The sequence below is a fragment of the Myripristis murdjan genome, chromosome 9 (assembly GCF_902150065.1).
Source record: "Myripristis murdjan chromosome 9, fMyrMur1.1, whole genome shotgun sequence".
In the NCBI taxonomy this organism is placed as follows: domain Eukaryota; kingdom Metazoa; phylum Chordata; class Actinopteri; order Holocentriformes; family Holocentridae; genus Myripristis; species Myripristis murdjan.
The window spans coordinates 32818436-32835215 of NC_043988.1; the positions used below are offsets into that span (position 1 = coordinate 32818436).

A 16780-nucleotide genomic window follows, 5' to 3' on the forward strand; every position below is an offset into this window, starting at 1 on the left:
GCAAAAGGCATTCCCAAAACAGCATGGCTACCCAGTGCCATGAGTTGACAGCTCTGCAGGTGCTAAAATCTTTGTAGTACACCCCCCACACACACACACACCCCCGCCCCCCACCCCCGCACCATGCACCCAGGCTCTTTTTTGAAATAAACATTGCCATTTGTCTTAAGGAGACACAGATAAATGCAAATCCAATTGCATATGGGTATTTGATAACATCACTTATGTAACTCCGAGAGTCGTAGAAAAATTTGCTTTGCTGGCTGAATAAGATCTACAGTTGGTCTGTTTACCGTACAGCTGCCAATTTGTGCAGCAACACTGGTTTTTCAGAACACTGCAGTGATTGTGCTCAGCCCCTTTGCAGGTGGTACACTGCATCCTGGGGCCTGTGTTTTCACAGTGTGACCACAACAGGAGGTCACAGGGTCAGATTGGTTTAAATCCAATCAGAAAACCACAGAGGAAAGAGTAATCTGCATTTAAACAGTGAGGGGGGCACAGCTCAAGCTTGCCACTTTTGATGGAAAAGGCCTGTAGGTGCTGTGTGTGTGTGTGTGTGTCCAGTCAAGGTCTCTTTCAAGATGTGTGGGAAAGTGCTATGTAGACCCTGTAAATTAGTTCACAAGTTCTTTTTAAAAAAAGTATGTGGCATACATTCCATGCTCACTTATATTTACCTACATGTTGCTGGCTTTGCAGTAATAGTTCAAAATGCATGTGAAATGCTGCTAAAAAAAATTCTTTCACCACATTTCACACGTCATGTAATGTGTAAGAAAAGAATGAGAAAACCTCAAATATATCAGAAGCATATTCTGTGGTAAATTTCAACATTAAAAACATTTATTTAGGCCTACTGTAGCCTGTCACTTACCTAGAACAGGAACATGTCCAATGTGAAATGTTTCTTTTTGGTAGTAACATCAACATTATTGGTTAATTATCTTGGAAAGAACTCCAAAACCACTTGCCGCAGTCCGGCCAGCAAATGACAACAGATTGTAAAACAGTTACAAGAGATGCCTTTCCCAGCCATGTGTCTTTTTTAATTGAGTTTTTATACATGTCTCTGCCACACAGTGCTGATGAAAAGGCAACTTATGCTGTAATTGTAACTGATTAGAAAAATCACTTAAAACAGAGCCAGGAAGGGCAAGAGCTTTACTTTATACGTATAAGAAGTAAATCTTTCATATATTCCTTCAGGTGCCTTCACAGGAAAGTTACTAAAATGCAGAAGAAGAGGCCAAAAGGCAAAACATAGGCCTAATATCATCAGTGTGAAGTAACTAATATTTTATCCAGGTTACATTTCGTGACTGCAGATAACACTTTTTGGATGCCTGGCTTCGTAACACTCTCTACATGGACCCAGAGCTGGAAAAAAGAGCTGACTTCTGTGCATGAAACATCCCTATGTTCCCGTGCAACATTTCCCTGGATCCTGTTAGGACAAGATGAAAGGCTTTGTGGCCTAATATCACTGCAACTGCAGGTGTGGAGGCTCCCATTACACCAGTGTTACTGATGTTCACAGAAGGTTTGTGTGTGTGTGTGTGTGTGTGTGTAAGAGACATCTGCACATTTGGATAAGCATCTGAGAGTTCAATCAAATTCAACACCTAGCAGGTAAATGTGTGAATACCACCAAAACCCAAAACCCTGTGTCTTTGTGTGTGTGTGTGCGCTGCTGAATGGTCTTATCAGAAGTCTGCTCTGGCTTGCCATCAAATGAGATGCAACCACAAGGCAGCTTTATCAAAAATGAGAACAACATCTCTGTGATCACTTTCCTTAGGAGCGGCAGCTTGTAAAGCAGTTTGTACTTTTGTCATTATTTGCCTTGGAGATGTTTTTATGCTTGAATTTAGATACAGTGTCAGGCACTGAAAACAAGCCCTGTTCAGGACTGGTATTATGTTGGGATCTCATGGAATCAATGAGTTACTCTCTGACATCTCTTTTATGAAATGTAATCACATAGAATAATAAAATACTCTGAAATTAGCGATGCCTGAAATGAGACTGCACAATCAAGATTTTATAATTTGTCACTTCTTAAAGCACAGCTTGTCCCAAAAATGCCTTCAGAACCTGTGTATAGATTCCACTGCTGCCTCTAAAACCTCTGACAATTAACCTTGTCCTACAGGAGGAGGTTCATTGTGTTGCTCAGGGACAAGTGGTTGTTTATGGACACTCACAAGCCACAGTAGGAATTAAGTGTCCACTCTCTCAGCAGTAGCACTATGACAGTAGGCTGCCATAGTGTTCCAGAGTGTTAAAACAACAGCAGATAAGGATCTTGGTTCCTGAGGCTTGGGCCTAATGTTTAGCATTGTGATGAGTGCATCTGGACAACAGACTTCAAAAAGACTACTTATACTTTTTCATGTTGCAATATTAACTACTGTGCTGTCGAGTGTGAGTACAGAATTTATCAATCGCCACAGGGACATTCTCTGCTCTCCTGACCCCCTCCACAGGGAGGTCAGAGTTCAGGGTCAGAACAGAGGCCCTGGAGCTGGTGGCCATTTAGCATCTTACTCAGTGACACTCTAACAGGCCAGATGCTTGCAGACACAAGAGACTAAACTCAAGTCAGCCGGATGAGTGGAGATTTTCTTACTCACTATGCCACCCTGTGTCTTATGTAGGGGCACTGTCTATATGGACTATTTGAGTAAAACTGGCCAGAGGATTGTCATTAAAACTGGTATGGAACTGGAACCACAGAAATGGAAGAGAGTGGAATCAGCTACAACCTCTGGTTCATAGGAAGTCTGTGTATTTCTGGGTCGTTCCCCTCGCCAAGGCAACAGTTACATGCTTTCACTGACATCACTGCACCGACATGTTCTGTTTTCACAGCACTCTAAAGAACTTAATAAGAGATTTCTGAAAATAACATTGTAGTGTATTTTCATTCAAATAAAACACAATTTTAGAATATTTTGTTGAGCCTAGCTTATAGGGTGGAGGCCTTGACATGATGTTATGTAATAGTTTTGTTCACAACAGCACAGCTAATTAAGATTAGCTGAAATCCTACCTGATTGAGCATGGTAGAAAGAAGTGTCTTTCTGCTTCAGTTACAGCAGTAGTGCTGCTGGTTAAATGACAGGGTCAGAGAAATGCTGTGTTAACACCTACTAATTATAGTTTTATGGTGTTGGCAATCTGAGCCACAGCAACATCTTTTGGCCAATATCAAATGGTTTGTGTATTCTTTCAAATCATCTGAGTAGATCATCAATTACCAATAGTTTTGTAATAACATATAATATAGTGATGACTTCACACTCTATCTTACAATCATAACTGGTGCAACAGGCTGTTGTAATAAACATGGGTGACACATGGGAGTGCCAGTTAAGTTATTCCTCAAAGATGGCTGCCCAGTTGGCCCACCAGCGAGGTAGAATTCTTCTATACAGTTCTGACTTTATTCGATTTAATTTCTATGATTGGAGTTTGAAGTGGCTGAGACAGCAGTTTCCAGTGTGGAAACCAGCTCACACTGCAGCAAATGGAGGGGAACACTGCAGACATATTGTCTAAACTATTACTCCTCACCCTGGATTTGAAGTTAATATGATGAACACACAGAACATAAACACTAATAATGACAAGCGGTGGGCAGGGAGGTGACTTGTCTTCTGCCAGCCACAGTGGCTGACAGATTCCAAAATTCACCAACCACATTCACTGTGTAACCAGCCAAATGTGAAGTTCAGAATAGAAAAGAGCCTGCAGGCGATGGTGTGTAGAGGACACAACTAAAGACTAACCAGCATTTTACTGGTGGCTGGTGTTAATTTCTCATCCCTGACGAGACACACAGACAACACCTTGGAGAGTGAGGTGGGTTGGTGATGAGTGAACTCACTTTGCATTTGCCTTGGCCTCTGCAGCCACTCCAGCTGCTCGCTTTTCATCAAATTCCTCCCTGTTCAGGACATGACATCCCATGTAGCCAAACTCCAACATCTGGCGGGCCATCTCCCTGCTCTGGAGGGAGGAAGAGGAGATAGTCAGTCAAGGAGAGAGATCTGCCCACAGTCAAGGCTGGACATTCTCATAGATCCTCAGAGACTTCTTTTGTGTGTGTGTGTGTGTGTGTGTGTGTGTGTGTGTGTGTTTTGACGGCATCTTTGGTGCCAAGAGCTCACTGCTGTGCTGTTTTTACACTGCATTTCCCAGAGATGGCTTGTCATTCAAACAGAGTGGCCAGTAGTGTGATGTGTTTTTCTTTGGATTTTAGCTGTGACCAGCTGTTCTATAGCTTGTTTTGTTGGTTAGATGGTTGGTGATTTGATCGGTGTTGCAACTGCAACTTTCTACCTATGAGGCTGACATTTATAATGGAGGTTAAGTGTTTATCAGGTTCTATATCAGGTGTGTGCTTGTGTGTGGATGCATGCACTGACCTGGTCACAGCTATTGCCAAGTCACACTTGTTTAAAAATCAGTAATATTTGAATTTCTGCAGGTATCACACTTTTGCCCATTTAGAGATGACCGCTATCACTGCCCAAGGTAACCGCCAAGTGCAAATCAATTTATGTCAAACAACCCACTGTAACTGCTGCCTGAAACATAAACCAAATCACTTCCACTGCACCAGAGGAATTTTCCCAGTGAAGATTTACCTAACATCAGGTGATCAGAGCAGCAAATGTAAAACTTTTCATGTACTGAATATGTTGAATCACTACTGTGGAGACAGAGTAACAAAACTGACATTTAGCTATACGGAAATGTTGGAAATGATTAAATTATTACTTAAATGAGTTCCAATGTTATTTTTTTTAATTTTTTTTTTCTTTTGTGCTGTGGCTCTTAGTTTATCCACTCCACCGGCCACATTGATAGGTAATCTAGAAATCAAATTTGGCTGGCATTCAAGTGGCTTAGCTGGCTTAGCTGGGTAACATCACAGAAAGTGCATACCAAGCATCCAAAACATCCTAGATTTGCGTCAAGCCTGAGATCTTGTATTTAACAGCACGATTAACTTGTTAATTTTGGGATTTACCCTTAGCCGCTGTGGCTTATGCCCAGCCAATACCCCATATAATGTGGAAGTGATTTGTTCTAGCGGTCTGCAGGCTTTTGATTGAGTTTAGTTTTGTTTAGTGGTGTCCATGTGATTTCATGCATGTGCAGAGGTCCACTAATTTTACAAATGGGCTAAGTTTGTTTGAGCAGAATCCCACATTGTTTGAGTTTGTATGTGTGTGTCAGGATCTCTGTGGAGACTGTGAACTACATTATTCCAATTTCTGTTTGCAAACCCACCATCATTAAGGCCAAGTCATAAAGTCATCATCTAAGACCAAATCTTTCTGTCAAATCCTGTGGCTTGTCAGATCAAAGCATTTGCCACATGTCGTCCTACCCAAACCCTAGTCCTGAGGCAGCCAGGCCTCCGTGTCCGCACCCGGGAGGAAAAGTTATATTTGCCTTCAACTCTGATGTGGCTCACCAGAAATGAGTCGCAGATATTTTCTAGTCCCAAAACAGCCCTGAAAATCATTGTCTTCATTTTCAAGTCTTGTTGAGCGAATCCGTTTGAATAAAGTTGCTGCAGTGAACACACAGGGACCTGACCCAGTACTCCACAGATCGTCTACCTTGGCAAAGGCCATGCTGAATATGTGATTGTGTAACATACACACTGTGACAACTTCAGGCCTCTGAACGCCCATGCTTTGTCAAAGGCTCTAAACAAGAACATCCAGGAAAAATAGGTTTATAATTAGCAGATTTATCGGCACTTAGGCCTTATCAGTGTGACTGCACAGGTTAGCTGACCTGTGCTGACTGTGTTGTGTCACAACGCAGGGGTGATAGAGTTGGATAGTGATTGACTGCAGCTGATTATCAGGTCAGATATGGGTTGTTGTCTAACCTCTGTGGACACAGGTGTTCAAACAGACCGGGCACTCTGGCATCTATACCATTAGCAATTGTGCCATCTACTGGACAAAACCTGGCATAACCTTTTTTTTTGACACTGCCAACGTTTGTTTCAGCAGGTTTAGATTAAACATTTTGGAAATCTCTTTGATGCCAGTTACAATTCATTTAAGAGCCCTTCTACAGCAAAATTACTAGACCAATGAAAAAAATGGTTCAGTGTGACTCAGCTGATATGAGAACTTTCATTCCACACTGAAACAGTATACCCACAATTTGAAAAAATCTCACTTTTACAAAGTCTTACTTGGCACAAATGTAAAGCTTCTTGACGACAGAATCATGTGTGATTTTGAAATACTAGCACATTCTTAGATACATTTTCCCAAAATGTATATATAGTGTTTTGGAATTAAATACTTAATTTCTCATATTTTTTGACCCATGAAACAAGATAATCTATTCATCTGTAATTTAAGATAGTGCTGCAATAATTGGTCAATTAATTGATTTCTTGATTGACACAATGAGTTATGGTTGTCGTAGTCTGCAGTTGTTTTAGTCATTCATCAAGTAAAAATGCCAAAACGATCACTGAGTTTATTTGTCTCCAATCATATGATCCATCATCCATAACCCATTTGATATGAACACAAGAAAGTTTTGATCTGGTACAGAACTGCAAAAACTGTCCTGCTCAAAGCACAGAGGACTTCTCTTCTGTAGACTGCTTCATTAGTATTTTATATATTATTGTTGTTATTGCAGTGATTAAACCAGGACTGAACCAAGGAATTTAACATTCTTACACCTGACAACAACTTCCGGTTGCAAAGAGGTAATTTGAAATAACACAAAAAAGTATACACATAATGTATGTAGTTTTTTTTTTTTTTTTTTTTTTTTTTTTTCTGGTCACACTAGGGGAGCAATTTGAGGTCATCACTTTGGCCTCTGCTAATTTATGATTAGTATTACATTACTTTTGACATTCTAAAGACTAACCAATTTGTCAATTAACTAAAAAATTGATAGGTTACATGACAATTAAAATAAATAATATTAGTTCCAGCCCTTATTAAGACCTTTCAAATCCTTTAATTTGGACAACTTAAATCAAATCCCACATATAGGAAGTCTTTTGTTATTTGTCCTCACTGTTTTGTGGACACAAGTGGGAGAATAACCTCTAATCAGAATAGTCAATCTACAACATTCCCTCATGGTGCTAACTTCAAATAAATGAATCGACAATGAAATTTAACATTTTTCCATTTTGCTGGGAACCTCAGGAACCCCTTGAAGGACCCATGTTGGTTCCTGGATCCCAGTTTGAGAACCACTGGCCTGTGGACTCCAAGTTGTGGAATAACCCAACAGACTGGGTCAGGGTTAACTGCTGCACCTGAGTGTGACTGCCACCTAGCGTGCTTCTGTGAAAACTACACCAACAAAGACCTGCAGCGTTTGTGCCACCGCAGATACCAAACACTGGGATGGCAGCAAAACGCAAAAACTTGTCAATGAAGAATTTAGAGACATATTTGCCTCCATACATCCAACTAACATATTCCTGACACTGTTCTCCTTTCTCTGAGTGGTAGCAGACTGTGACTGGCACTATTCCCCAGACCTCAGTCAAACCTGTGGCAAAGTTTGGCCTTGCTCATCGGCAGGCGTGCACACCTGGAAGGAAATGAGCTAAAAGCACGTAAAAATCCTCAGGTGCCTTAATTGTTGAATTCGGCGTACATATAATACATGAAGAACCTCGTTTCCAAATACAATTGTGAACTTTTACCATTTGTTTGCCCGTTAATGCCACTGTCTTCTCCAACACCGCCACACTGAGTGGAGGTCGGCTCGGCATGGAGCGGTATGACCCTCACTTTACATTTTACTGTTAAAAAAAAAAAAAAAAAAAAGTACTCTTTGGCATATTGTATGAAAGCCGAATTAAACACTGAAACTTTGACATTCGGGACAAGCCGTTTGACAATGACCAGATCAACTGAAACGTTAGTTGAGAGCAGTTAGTTAGCTTTGCGGTGGGTAAAGGTTAAGCTAACAGGTTTGAAGTCAAAGTTACTGCAGAGTACAGGGCAACTCACCGACAGGTACTCCAAATCCCTACGCTTGATTTTGGAGTCGAGATAATCCTCGTAGGTATTAAATCTTGTCAAATATTTCTCGACAGCGGCCTTTGCCTTTCTCTCCATCTTTCCCGTAGCACCCTTCAGTTCTGTGTTGCTATGGCAACCACGTTTTTTTTTTTTTTTTTAATCCAAAGTGAGCGTGGCGGTGCGTTGAGAAACTGACCGGTTCTAATGTTGCATTCAGGTAAAATCGGATTTATTAAATCTTACGGGCGGCTGGGAAAACGTCAATGCCAATCTCCCCTACTGGTGTCAATCACCAGTGGGACTAGTGATTGATTTGTATCATATCTGCCAGCTGGCGTCACCAGTTGCGGAGCTAGGGTTAACACAGGCATTAAACAAATCAAAATGATTCGTTTTAGTTAGTTTTAGCAAGAGAAGAGTGGAGCACCAGCTTGTTGCTTTCTTTTCGATGTGACACAAGGGCACATGGGCACACATGCCATTCAGGAAATTATGGCCCGTACAGGCTTTTCCAAACTTGTTTCTTCACTTTGTTCTTGCCAAGAATCCCTAAATAGATATATGGACAGCCATTTGAGAAGAACACAAGAAGGTTTTGATCTGGTACAGAACTGCAAAAACTGCTCAAAGCATAGTGGACCTCTCTACTGTAGATCCAGAGCTAGAAAGTTCAAGTGTAACTGTTTTGATAGTATTTTATATTTTAGGCATACAGAATGCATGGACATGTTGCTACTGCAGGGATTAAACGCAGGATTGGACCAAAGAGTTTACCTCTGACAACAAGGTTCAGCTGGAAGGAGGAAATGTTTGAAATAATGAAATAATGAAATAATAATAATAATAATAATTTTTTAAAAAAGGAACAAATTATTGAGAAGTGGCAGTGCTATATTTGGTTCAATTTATTGGATAGATAACCCTTTGCCTTTAAGGATTAGTTGATTAGATTGTGGTGGTTCATCTGAATCTGTGTTCTCCACCATTGGATGATTTAATTTTTTTTTTAAATCACAATCCTCTCATCAGCATCTGGACTTTGAAGAGACACTGCCGTGACTTGGGCCAATTCAGAAGAAAACAATCCTGTGATTCTGGGCTAAAATCAGCAGGATTTCTTCATTACTAAATCCCATTGTAAAGTAGAATTTGATGAGGTCAGCAGCTGCAGGCCTGATACACGGCAAGCAGCAGCAGGGTCACGAAAAAGTAAAATAAAAACAGTTTTTCTAAGTTTTTATCTCGTTAATTTGTGACTTAATTTCATGTTTTTTCTCATAAATTTGTGAGTCTTTCTCATAAATTTATTACTTTAATCTCAGAAAGTTTTTTTTTTTTCTCAGAATATTACCCTCTACTGGCACCATAATTTTTTTTTCCCTAAAATGGCACTAAAACACCATCATAGACAGACAAACATCATGTGGGCAAGCTGGAGAGCTGTGCAGTGCTGGCGAGGGGTTTCACTTTACCCAGTGCCTCTAGTTATTTGAGGCATGGGGAGCTCCACTGCAATAAAACTGAACCGGCATATAGTGTGATAAGTTCAGTCTTTAAACAGTGAGAATGTCAATGTGTTAGCCAATGGGAAAAAAACAAGCCCCAGCTGTGCACTCATGCTGCATCCATCCTGCAGTCAGTCAGTCAGTGAGTGCATTTCATTTGCACAGAATGAAAACCAGGAGGTCCCAATTTAAAGTCAGCTCAGGTTATACTGAAAAACGGATTTAAATAGATTTTCGAGAGACTGATATGCTGTTTGTATTGCATTTGTAATACCTGTTGCAATCATATACAATCTATCTGTCATGAGCTTGTGTCATAATCTCTAATCTCTAACCCTAACCCTGACCCTATCAAGAACACGAAATAAAAGAAAACTGAATTTAAAATGCTACTAAAGTCACATAGCCAAATGAAACTAATCTAAAATTGAATTAAAAATCACAAATGATAAAAAAAAAAAAAAAAAAATCTATGCTCCACTTTGCGATGGATGGTGTAATCTGGTGTTTCTCACACGCTGTAGAGCTCGTCAGGCTCCGACAGATTGGAGGTTTCAGACGGCCGACACCGATGCCAACATATCTGGATTAAAGCTGCCGTGGGGATTCAGCAGTTTCCCGTATAACTTTATTTTTGGCAGGGCGGAAAAACCTCCGAAACCATCACGGGACAGTAAGACTCCATTAAAACTCATGCTGGTAAAAGTCTGAGGCCTGTTAGCAGCTCCTTAGGGCTGGGTGAGGTTTTCCAGCCCGACACCTCTGAAACAGGCTGAATAAAATCATCTGCTCCTCCGTCTTTTCAGCGGCGGGCAGCACTGACTGGCCGATATCAGCTTGTTACTGAAATGCCAATATTGGGCAGATCCTGTGTTGTCAGACTGATATATCGATCTAACCCTACAAGTGAATATCCACATTCTGCATAAAAGTTTTAAATGTTGTGAACCAAACCACCTTTCTTAGTGTCTTTAGATGGCTGTAATATGAAATGGATTTAGATTTTTCCAAATAATTCCTCTCCTCAGCAGTGCAGCAGTGCATGCAGAAGAGAGCAGGTTACATCTGTATGCAGGGTGTGTTGTCACTGATCTTTTTTTTTTTTTTTTGTAAGCGTTTCAGCTTGGGCCTAAAACTGGAATAACACCACACGACAAAGTCATCCAGCCGAATGAAGTCACTCCCTAAATCCTGGCAAATGCACACAATTTGGCAACTTTATTGACTGTAAAGTATAGAATAAATGTTCAGCGGGAATGTTCTAGGCTCCGTTTACATTAATATTGTGTGACTCTTGGCTGTCATCATCGTCTTTTATTATCATTTTGTTTAATTTTCGCACGCAGCGTGACTTTTAATGGCTAGGCAATGACGTACACGGAAAGTGAGGTAACGATGAAAAATATTGTTATGAATATGGTCTCATGCCATCGCTATGTAACTCTCAGCGTGACGATGATATCCACGGCTAATATGAGCTCGGACAGACAAATAAGACAAAAGGAGCAGGAGCCAATGGCAGGCAGGTTTGAGCCGGAGTGTGAACTCCCTCCCTGCTCGTCTACTTTAAAGCAAAGACTGTCACGCAAACGCAATGTAGTTGTGGAGCTCACCGAGTGTATCCTTACCTAGAAATAAAGATCCACTCCATTATTTACAGCAATTATGAATAATGCACACATGGCTTCTGTTGGTCTTATTCTGTTTTGTTCAGCGTGGGAACATACATGTACATGATGACTTGTTCTCCTTCTGTGAATGCTCTGTGTGTCTAGCTCAACAGGGAAATACTTCAGCAATACAGCATGTAAATACAGGTAGATTCACCTGTAATGCCTTCTTTCTCACTAGACATTTAGCTTGCACATTTATCTGGTTTGACCAAACTTGGGTGCCTTGCTCAAGGGCACCTTGACAGGACATGTGTATGGCTGTTGATGGACTGAATCAGAATCAGAATCAGAATCAGAAAAACTTTATTTATCCCAAAATGGGCAACTCAGTTTGCAGCCCCCAGTCCTTACAACTGAACCTTTAACTTTACAGCAGCTACAGGTAAAAAGTTGAAGTAGCTTGTCTAACCTGGTGAAAAATGACCCAATCACACCTTGGCTAAAATGTAAAAGTGTAGGAACTGACAGTGAGATAAATAAATAAAACAATAACAATAAAAACAAGATTTGTTTTTGTGAAATAGCTTAGCATAAGTAACAAATGCTGTCAGAGCAGACACACTGTTTTTTTTTTTTTTATATAAATACAAAAAACTGACCTCCATATTGGATGTAGGCAGTGCCACAAGGTTTATTCACAGCAAGTAGAAGAAAGCCACTTCATTACCGTAACAAGAATCAATGTAATTTGTGACTTTCAGCCTTACAAAACATAATGCAATGATATGGTGCAGCTGGTCAATCGCGTGCAGCGGTGTGTGTTCACACCACCGAGAGCTCAAACATTTTGCCAAATGCCTGGAAACCCTCCATCTGTCATGGCATTTAATACCAGACAATCATTTTTTTAAAGTGTTGAAACATTATATCATGAGCATTAAACAGTCCTCGATGCAAAAGGCAGAGAAGACCCAATGAAACTCAGTCTCTCATGAACTTAACCAGTGCTTTATTTTCATATTTTCCTGTTTGTTTACTTTTAATTGCACCAGTTTGGTTGTTTTGTACAATAAAACATTCCTGTTATAAACTCAGCTCCCTCTGGCTTCACATACAGGCACAGCAAGGTGATTTTACACAGAGGTACACTCAAGGTGCTGTACAGAGAAGATTAAAACAACATAATAACAATAAAACTGAACAACTGAATTGCATTTAAAATGTAAAAATATGAAAAGAGCAAATTAATCTAAAAAAGGAAGAATAAAAATATAAGAAAGAGAAAAGATAAATAAAAAAAGACAACACAGAAGGCAAATTAATATACAGAGAACAAAAGGTTAAAAGCTGATTTTAATTCTTTGAGTTGAGAAAAAAATATGTTGCTAGGCTCCAGCGCTGTGCAGCAAAATGATGAAAAACAGCCTCCCCTTGTTTGGGTTTTATTTTTCTTGATATCATGTACATATTTAACACCAGCTATAGATTTGTAAAGAAGGGATCAAACTTTAAAATCAACTCTGTGACCGTCAGGGACGCAGTGCCGGATTTTGGATAATTTCACGTGCTTGATGGTGTTTTTAGCCACGACCACATTGCAGTCGTCAACTTTACAAGAAATAAAAATGTAAATCAGAATTTTAAAGTCATGTTCCGTCATGAAGTCCCTGAGTTCGGCAATATTTTTGAAGTGATAAAATGCTGATTTTGTTATTGCTTTTACATGACTGAGGTCAGAATCAATCCAACTCAAATAAACATACTAAATAGATATTTTTGACCTTTGTCTTCAGAAAGTGCATGTAATGCCCACATCTTAAAATGCAATGCCAGGTTGTCTGTTTGCCTTTTGCATAAAAACTGAGAGAAATATTCTTTGCAGCCTTGAAAGGATTACAGCACAAGGAGAAGACACGACTAGAAACAGGAAGTAGTTTTACACTGAAAAAGCTGTAGAAAGTTTGCCAGAAATTTTACATTGTGATTCCAGCTTAAGCCAAGGTGTTTCCTACTAAATGATCATCAAAACGTGAACTCTAACTTTAACTAAAAGTGTTTTACTGGATTAATTTAACCATAATCTGGTCTTTTTGATTGACAAACTGATGAAAATGCCTCATGCAGTGCATAATCCAGTTTATTGCCTGTGTGTTTTGAGTTCCCTGCTGCTGCACCCATACGAAGCCACTTTGGATTAGCCCGACACGTCATGCAAAGCTGCGTCTCAAAGCCCAGGAAGGTGTATCGGAGACGATCTAATGTGACCTCCATGTTGTTCCTGTGGCTGCTGCATTGTTAAACGTGAGTACAACAGTCAGTGACCAGGGGAGGCAGTGGATAAAACATTCATACCGCTTCATACACGGATTAGCTCCGCCTCAGTGGTCAAGTTTGAAGAGAGAGGAGACGGAGGACAGATCGCTGCTGTGGTGGCCCTCCTGGTTTTTCTCTTTCCTTTCAAATTCCTCTACGGCAGACTTCATAGATCACGGTAATCTAGTTTATCAAGACAAAATGCCACAAGTCAGTGAGAGGGAAACAAACTGCTGAGCGAGTTCAGGTTTCCTGGGCAAAGAGAAATTGTGAGGTGGAAGGTGTGTTTTGAAGATGTATAACTCGTCAGGAAGTGATTTTTCCTGTCTCGGATCAGACTGGCCAGGCCTGTCCAAGCCCTGCGGGTGAACCGCTGCCGCCTCCTGTTGATTAGGCTTCCTTTTAGCCAATCAATAATCATTTTGGGCACTGATTAGATGCTGGAGAAGTGGACTACTGACTGGAACATCAGATGCTGGAGAAGCTGAGAAACTCTGAGAGGGGAATATGAATGAGAAACACATTCTGCCTCTGCAACATCTCCCACCGTGGTGTTCTTGCATAAGGCACCTAATTCTCGTCTGTTTGAGTGGATCTGCTGAGCGGCCAACAGTCATTTAGTCAATGCAGAGGAGGATGTAAATAAATGTATGACTGGGAAGCAGGACAGTGCTGAAAAAAGTCTGCATGCCCAGGTCAATCCTCCCTGGATGTAAAAAGCATTCGACACACCGCTTCCTCAAAAAAGCTGTGTTTCCATCCTGCTGTCAAGTGAATTTTCCACAAACTTTTGACATGTTGCAAAAAATATGTGTTTCCATCAGCTGGGCTGAGGCAAAGTAAAAGGCTTCCAGAAAAGTCAGAGAAGCTAAATACAATGAAGCACATCCAAGACACATCCAAGAGAAAAATGGAAAGAATATTTCAAGAATTTATTATTATGGGCACGTTGGTATTGTTAAGCTGAAGTTGACCGTGTTTTGCACTTTCATCCAAAGTCCAAAAAACAATAAAATGCCTTTTGGCAATAATCTGCTGCACCAAGTAATGGTTACACCACCATTATGGAGACTTATGGGTATGACATTTCTATAAACTTGTGGTTGACGGATATTTTGCAGACATTTCAGAATGTCCAAAGCCAGTTTTGAACACAATGTCAGCCTCAGTGAGATTAAAGCCTTTGTCATGATTTATTTGATAACTTTGTTTCAATCAGTATTTCTCAAATCATTTCTTTTCATATTTTCTTCAACTGTACTTTAAACAGCTTTGTGATATTGGAGGAATTTGACTGAATTCTGCTGTCTCCATTCTGTTTTTTTCTTTTCTTTTTTAACTTCAGTGCAGAACAATTTGGGAAAACAGTTGAATGGAAACCCAGCGAGAGACAGCGGGGGCAGCCGTGATGGAGGAAGGGTCATTACAGGGCAGTGGGGTGGCATTTTTACTTGGGACACTTCAAATAGTAGGCCTGGCTTCAGCCGCATGAAAACTCAGAGCTCCTCCTGCTGAAGTGTCCTTGAGCTGTGGACTCCCAGCAGCTCCGGGACGCTGCTCTTTATCTGAACCTGACCTCTGACCCCGCTGTGGAGGGGGGCAGCACCGAGGAGAACTTCCCTTTGGGGATTAACGGAGTGTCACAAACCTGTGGATGTTGATCCATTAGTACCAGGGGAGCAGGAATCCCACCCATGCTCACGTCTGAAGGAGCTGAACAAAGTTAGTCGGTAATCACCGCTCGGCCTCGGCTCGGATCTGAGTGAAAACTGCGGCGTGACCTCAGTGGGCTTGGAGAACATCAGCCAGCCCAGTTCTGTCAACACTGGGACAGCCACACCTGTCTCGCATTAGGCAGCCACGGTGATCTTAGATTCCTTCTGCGGCCTGTAACTCCTTTATTTTCCCAGGAATACCGTGAGACATACAGTAGTGTATATCAAAGTTTACACGGTGTGTTATTTTGGTAGAAATTAAATTTACTCCGTGTTACCTAGACAGTGATTAAACAGCCGGTAATCTCTTTCAAAACATCCAAATAATGAATTTACAAGAGCTGAGGATCTGCTTGAGCTCCATACTGAAAGGAATAAAGCCACAGAGGAATTTCAGTACGACCGAAAAGGAAAACAAAATATTGAACACAAACGTGTTGGTAATCAAAACTGACATGTGGAGATTTGACACTGATGTGCAGTCTAACAACCACTTACTGCATTTGAATGTCACGGCTAGAAAGCATGTCGCATCACCATTAATAGATTTATTTGTCATTTTCATTTTACATAAAAACTCTTTCATTCACACATACAAGTTTGTTTTTTTTAATATAAAATATTTCAGTACAAAAAATATTTCTTTGGGACGTGTATGAAATGACAACACAGAAGACGGAGCAATTGTGAAAAAAAAAAAAAAAAAAGAGCATCAAAATAACTGCAGTTTGTAAATAATTTATGGGACCCCTGAAAAAGAATAAGCCCCAAAAATAATTATAATCAAACAGATGTTCAGTTCGTTTGCTACATTTACTAAATACTGGTGTGTGTGTGTGTGTGTGTGTGTGTGTGTGTGGATGAGGACGATCAAAACATTGTGTAACATTTGGCAATGACCTTATTCCAACTGTATTCACCTGAGTATTCCCCTTCATTCACAATTATGAATATATTACACTTTTTAGACATTCTTTTTCTTGTCTCTGTTACTTTTATGAAATGTGCCGTGCAAATGAAATTAGTATTCTGAGTACATAGTAACAATGTTTTTGGACTTGATCAAAACTTATAGTGTCCATATTTATGTCCTAAAAACACAATATAATACAAAGTGTACAGATGTAACTGTATTTACCTTGTGCTTTTCAGGCTTAACTAATAATTATACAGATTGAGATTTCAATTCAGTACTAATTTTTTTCTGTAAGCATGCAGCATTACTGTTTATTTGCAGTACATTTCCATGGGTTAACACGCAGATTCACACGCTGGAATAAGACCACTGTGACGTTTTAAAGACGTGAACATTAAAATTAAACATGTACTTGTAATTGCACCCCAGACCTCAAATAATTCAAACATGTTAATGAAAAAGAGCATTTGGTACGGTTCAGACTGGCGGGCAGGTCAGGCTGGTTTCTTTAGCGGACGCTGCCTTGCTCATCGGAGGTGGCGGCGTTCTCCTACACGGCCATACCACGGCTGTTTGCCATCTGATACACCTACGGCTTGAGCCGCCTCCAAAACACGGGTCCCGTCGAGCTCGGCATCTTTATCCCCGTGGTGTGCGCTCCTCCTGGGAG

At 40.5% G+C, this 16780-nt stretch overlaps 1 protein-coding gene across 3 annotated transcripts in view; it reads right to left on the bottom strand.

Moving 5' to 3' along the window:
- Positions 1-8285, bottom strand: part of cfap299 (cilia and flagella associated protein 299) — an 88224-nt gene extending 79939 nt beyond the window's left edge. For 2 of the 3 annotated variants that reach the window (XM_030060553.1, XM_030060552.1), the window contains exons 1-2: positions 8037-8284; positions 3893-4014 (exon numbers count right to left, since the gene is read on the bottom strand). In XM_030060553.1, coding sequence (XP_029916413.1) covers positions 3893-4014; positions 8037-8144 — 230 coding nt within the window. In that variant the 5' untranslated portion in view covers positions 8145-8284. Of the gene's footprint in view, positions 1-3892; positions 4015-8036 lie in introns of all 3 variants that reach the window. The other variant, XM_030060555.1, reaches the window with a different exon arrangement.
- Positions 8286-16780: the final 8495 nt, after the last annotated feature.